The following is a 6,015-nucleotide window of genomic DNA, read 5'->3' as shown; positions in this document are numbered from 1 at the left end:
TGGTTGACTCAGTAATTCCTCAAATCAGTAGTGCAGGACAAGTGCACACCACTGAATTTGAGCCCAGCCTGGACTTCAAAGGGACCAACTGAGAGGCTTTATTTGGTCGCTTAAACCCTGGGCAGTGAGACAGAGCTGGGACTCCTGCACACATTGCAAACACAAATGTTTTGATTCATCTGTTTGTTTCTTCCTTTTCTTCCTGGTCAGGTTCAGGTTTTGTGTCATTACAAAACCGCAGTAACACGTTGGCAAGTCTGACAGACCAACACGCAGTCTGTGACTGCAGCAGAGCCAGCCCTCCTGAGCCAGCCCTTCCCTGCTGAAATGAGCCATTTGCACCACGAGAGCAGGGGACAATCTAGCCAGATCTGTTTAAAGCCCAACACAGACCAACACCAAACCCCAAGAATCTGTCCCAGGATTATATTTTTAAAATTACTTTAAAATCAGTTATTTCCCAGGGTCATAATTAGATTATGTTTAAAATGTATTACTTACAAAGAATAAACGGATTACATGAAAAATCTGATTACTTCACTTCAAAGTGGATTACTTTTTCAAAAACTACTCACATTTGAAATCTGAATGTGCTTAAAAAGAAACAGATTCTGATATTGTGAACAGGTTACATTTTTCAACATGTTTTTGTAATTGCGCTTAAAAATCTAATCCTATTTCTTTTTATTCTGCTCCAAAAATGGGATTACATTTAAAATATCCAACATGTTTTTCTTCTGTGCTGATTGAATCAAGGAGGAAAAAATTTAATCCCTCAGAACAAACATGTAATACAGGAAAAGGGAAGGGAAATTTAAAACCATACCTCACAGTTATTGGAACCCTGTGCAGGAAGTGAGGGAAGCCAAAGACAGCAAAGTGTTTTCTGAAGACTTTTGGTGGGAGCTGGTGCATCATTGCTTAGCCAAGGGGAGCTTATTGTGCTATTCCTGATGAACTATTCATGTTTATCTCCGAACATGAATGCCCTGGGGTTCTTTTCAACCACTCCAGATACTCCGCAAGTGGTGTCTGATTCCTGCCTGACTTGGAAAAGCTGTAGTACTGTTTCACCTCTGCAGAGCCCATTGCCAGCAGCAATGAGATGTGAAATTCGTGCTGAAATTCCCCCAAACCTGCTGTACCCTTTCAGCCTGGTAATCTGTGCCCAGTGCACACTGTGACAACTCTGCTGAGGAACCGGACAGGATATTGATCGTTTCCAGCTGAGGCTTTCAAACACGCTGTTGTATTCAAACCCTCTGTTATTGTAACATCCAAGCATTATCTTTGTCTGTTCAACTAATTGTTCAGAATGTCACTCAAAATTCAGTATTTTATAACTGTATTGAATTGGTAAAATCTGATTCTTTTGATTAAAATAATTAGGATAAATTTATGTTCAGAGACACAACTTGATTAGGTGAAGGAACATTTCATTTCCCTGTACATAATCCCAGTGATATCTAATACAGGTTCATCTGTAGTTTCAATGGAAGAAGACAACATCAGATCCTACCAGGATAGGCCTATGACATTCAGCTGTGTTTACTTATGGAGTCAGCATGAGGTCAGATTGTCAGTGTTACATTTCTTGCACACTCTGATGGTGCTCGACAGTCCAGTAAAAATATCAGGATGCAGATTTTTCCCCCAAAAGAGCAAATACTTTGTCAAAACCATCCATGGTACAAAATGGATTGGTCTAAGGAGAAGTCGCATCTCTTGGTAATACAGATTCATTCTTAGTAAAAATGAGTAATGACGTCTCCCTCTCCAGCCTGAGGCACACTCTGACAAGAAGTTTCAGCAGCAGAAGTTGCAGCAAATGGAACTCCTCTTTTTTTTTAAATGCCCAGAGTCTGTCAACATTTCCTATCTCATGAGGTTGCAACATGATCTTACCAGGTATCCCTTCCACTAGAGCCACATTGCAGGCTGGAGTTTTCCACCTCAGTCCCTTCCCACGTGGTGATTAAACTCTTAGGAAATAATGCATCAAAATATATTTGATACAGAATACCTTTTCTGATGCAGGTATCACCTTTTCTATTGTCTCTTGAGAATAACATCAAATAGAAGCTGGGCTGTAAGAGGGATGGAGAGAAGGTCTCAAAGGAAAAGGCTATTGAAATAGTCTATTGAAAAATTTATTTTTCAGCCAGAATAATACAATCCACTCAAGTACTGACATTAGAAACTTTGCAAGCAAGCACAAATATCACATCTTGGTGTTATCTGTAGTTTTTGGTGCTCAGGTATTTAACAAAAAGCGGGCAGAATGAGGGCAATTACATTAGTGAAATTTATATAGTGCTAATGGAATGAAAGAAGTTTTGTTAAATTCCTAAATGCTACATCCGTCCCCACTCTTTGTCTCTTAATTCATTCCTCTTGATCTTCCCAGTGATTGTCTTTGGCAGCTCTTGGACAAATTCCACCTAAATAAAATAAAGAGAGAAAACAATGTAGCATGTTCTACCATGTTGGTTTTCCATGACCAGCTCTCAGCATATGTGGAAAACTGAGAGGACTCCTGTCAGTAAGAACTGCCTGCCTAAAGGATCATGTCCAAGCCAAATCAAGGCAGCACATTGTGCCACTTGTGAAACCACTTCTTTGCCTCTTATTTATTAACTGTGAGGAGCAGTAGATAAAAGCTTATTCAGATTCAGTCATGTGCTCCCCTAAAGGCACTAGTGAGTGCTTGGTTGAAGATTAAATACAAAATAGAGAATTATGATTGTGAGTCTGACCTAGAACATGCAGCTCTAACTAAGGACGTACGAAGCCTAGAAATTTTTGAGATATTTAAACAAACACTTTACTCAAATGCATGAAAATCAATGTGAACTAGTATTATTTAGGAAAGATCTTCTGCAGCCAGTGGTCTAGAAGAATCTTTACTGCTCTCTCTTTCAGCTGAATCATGAAAATGTAAATAGTAATTCTCCTGAGACTTATGGAAGGGTGTCCTGGTTTAAAGTTTCTCCTCAAAAGCATTTACCTTTCTAGGGTATTTATATGGAGCAGTGGTTTTCTTCACATGGTCCTGCAAGTCCTGGGTTAAGCTCTTCAGGTCACTGGATGAAAAGGCTGGTGACAGAATCACAAATGCTTTCACAACCTGTAAGATAAGATTAACAAAAGTGGTCTGATGTGGTCCATTTTTAAGAGCTGATATACAGGTTACCAGGGAGCAGTGCTGCTCCGAGTCATGACATTCAAAAGGGAGGAACAGGGAAACCAGCACACTGTAAGAAATTATTGTGCCCAGCTTCTGCACATGCTCATGCAGAAGGGAAAGTTGAAAGCACAGCTTTCCTACCCTCGTTACAAAGCAAAAGCCTTTGCTGTTTCCTCTCAGCAGCGAGAGGAAGGGGCAACAAAAGGTGTCTCTGTAGAATTCTCCCCAAGGCTAAGGGACAATTTGTTTCTTTCTGAAGTTCACACTGAGGACAGTAAGCCCTATTATCCCAGCACAGGACTGTGCTTTCACCACCCCTGCAGCCCAAGTCTAATGCCAGAGCAGTTCAGTATAACTTTGGCTACACCAAGACAGTCATAAATGACAATTTCAGTGTACAGAAAAATGCTTAAGAACAAGGAGAAAGTAAACATCACTGTAATATTCTCCACAAAGGAGACCTTCTTGGGATCAAAAGAAACTCAGAAGAGCAAAGGTGTGTAAATGGGAAGGGATTTTGCTTGTCACCCCAAGTAGGATTATGCATGATACAAGTAGATGAGGTGCTTAAGGTCATGGTTTAGTGGTGTATGTGGCAGTGCTGGGACTCAATGATCTTAGAGGTCTTTTCCAACCTAAAGGATTCCTTGATTCTAAGATGACATGACTGCCTTACAGCTGTACATTATTCAGTAGAAATTTCTTTATGTCATCATATGTTTAGACAAACACGTTGCTTTCCTCCTCCACCACTCAGCATCATTACCTCTCCTCTGAGGGGATCTGGGCTGCTGACAACAGCTGCTTCTACCACAGCTGGGTGCTCTATCAGGGCACTCTCTACTTCAAATGGCCCAATGCGATACCTAGTAAGGAAAAATAAAACAGGATTTGGCTTTTTTTAAGTGGAAAACAAGTACCAAATGTTTTTTAATTGTACTATTGAAGAAAAAACCCCTCCAAACCAGAACAAATTAACAACCAACTATAGAAACTTCAGCCAAAATGGGAAAGCTGGTTGTGTTAGAAAGTAGGAGCATTTCAGAGTGCTCATGTTGTAGAGGACTGCTGGGGCTGTGGATTCCTCTCCATCTCTCCCCTTTCCTCGGGGCTCCTAATCTGGAGCTCCATCCCACTGATAGCTGGGATCTGCAGTAGCAGCTGGTGCCACATTATGGTATCCCATCATATAATACGAAATTGTATCATTTTATTATGTTAAAGTGCTTCAAATGCTCTTTGAATCCAATAGAGATGCCCTTCAATTTTAGTCAAAAATGAACTAGATAAAAATCCCTCCTCAGCCAGTTGTAAGTCTTCATTCTTTGTTGAAACAGAGGAGATGTTGCAGGGGAGATGGATACAGAGATGCCACTGATATCACCAAGATGATACTGCAGGTCTCTGAAAAGCTAATAATAAAAGTAAGTATTCCTAAATCAAGAGGTCAATACATTCATCACAGGATTATTATGTCAGAAGCTCACTAGGAACATGACATGTAAGATGATACAATGGCAGATTTAGAGAGAAGTGTGCAGACTGACCCTGAAGAAATGATGATGTCATCATATCTTCCAATAAACTGAAAATACCCATCTTCATCCATAGTCCCTCTGTCTCCAGTGACATAAAAATCCCCACGTTCAGTTTCTGCAGTTTTCTTAGGGTTATCCTTAAAGTGGTTTACAAACAGTAGTTTAGATTTTGAGCATGAATTAGCTATTTATTATGCTATAATGCACATACTGTCAAATACACTGGAGCTTAATTTTTCAGTCAAGGATGTGTAAGAATTGTATTGATACTGTTATCATCATCATCATGGCTAGGATTTGTGAAATATTTGCTATATGATATTGCTATAAATACAATAAAATATGTTTAAAATAATTGTTATTCTTTAAAAAAAATTAAACTCAATCTTGAGCAAATTCTTCACTTCCCTTTTCTAACATCCACCAATCCAAATAAACAAACTACTGTGGTAATAAATAATAAACTAGTGAAAAATATTCAGCCTTTTGAACCACTATGCAACTGGAGAGATTTTGGAGCAGATTGGTGGTGGTAAGGAATAAAATAAAGTCCTTACCAGATATTCAGAGAAAAAACCAAGCGGTCTTATAGGTTTGCTTCTGACAGCAATTTCTCCCTGTTGTCCTGGAGGCAGGATATTAGCATTTTTGTCTACGATCTAGAATGAAAAACAACATGTATATTAGTTCAGTGGGAAAACAAACCCTAAACCCAACCCCAAATAAACAAAAAGCCCTTGTGACAGAATCTGAAGAGCAGTAAACAAACCTGAACATCATAAAGGGGAGCTGCCTTCCCCATTGATCCAGGTTTAATCTTCATTCCTTTAAAAACAGAGCAGATTATTCCCTGTAAAAATCAAACCAAAGTTTTGCAATAGAAACCTGCTACATTTACACTCAATTCATTACATATATTTTCTAGATTAATTACAAAGTAAGGAATTAAGATTCATAGGATCCTATATGCCAGTGCTGTATGGTAGGGATAAGAAAAATCAGGAAACTCCCTGGAAGAATCCTGTTCCATGATCTGGGAAGAATTCACGCCCTGTGCTAACTAGTCTTCTTCAAACTCTGCCCTCTTGACTCTCACTGTTACTTGGAATTTGCTTAAAGGATATTTGTGGAAATATTAGGGAACATCTGCTCTCAACAACCCACGTTTCTGGCAGCTTCTGTGGGGAGAGCCATGACAGGACCTTCTTTCAGAGGTTATCAGGGGAGGAGGTTGCTGAAACATTCACAGAAACAGGAATGAAGAAACACGCTGTATTCATTCATAACAAT

At 39.4% G+C, this 6,015-nt stretch overlaps 1 protein-coding gene across 1 annotated transcript; it reads right to left on the bottom strand.

The window, feature by feature from the left end:
- Positions 1 to 2,128: 2,128 nt before the first annotated feature.
- On the bottom strand, positions 2,129 to 5,627 carry LOC113941231 (acyl-coenzyme A synthetase ACSM4, mitochondrial-like). The gene is made up of 6 exons (XM_027632390.1): positions 5,495 to 5,627; positions 5,283 to 5,384; positions 4,735 to 4,862; positions 3,954 to 4,053; positions 3,008 to 3,127; positions 2,129 to 2,441 (listed from the first exon to the last, which is right to left on the bottom strand). The coding sequence occupies exons 1-6, from the start codon at positions 5,546 to 5,548 to the stop codon at positions 2,355 to 2,357; spliced, it is 591 nt and encodes a 196-aa protein (XP_027488191.1). The 5' UTR covers positions 5,549 to 5,627; the 3' UTR covers positions 2,129 to 2,354.
- Between the last annotated feature and the right edge of the window lie 388 nt (positions 5,628 to 6,015).

The sequence above is a fragment of the Corapipo altera genome, unplaced genomic scaffold (genome assembly GCF_003945725.1).
Source record: "Corapipo altera isolate COAL_440 unplaced genomic scaffold, ASM394572v1 59865, whole genome shotgun sequence".
Lineage (NCBI taxonomy): Eukaryota > Metazoa > Chordata > Aves > Passeriformes > Pipridae > Corapipo > Corapipo altera.
The sequence above is the reverse complement of the archived record's forward strand: the minus strand, read 5'-3'. Positions and strand labels throughout refer to the sequence as shown.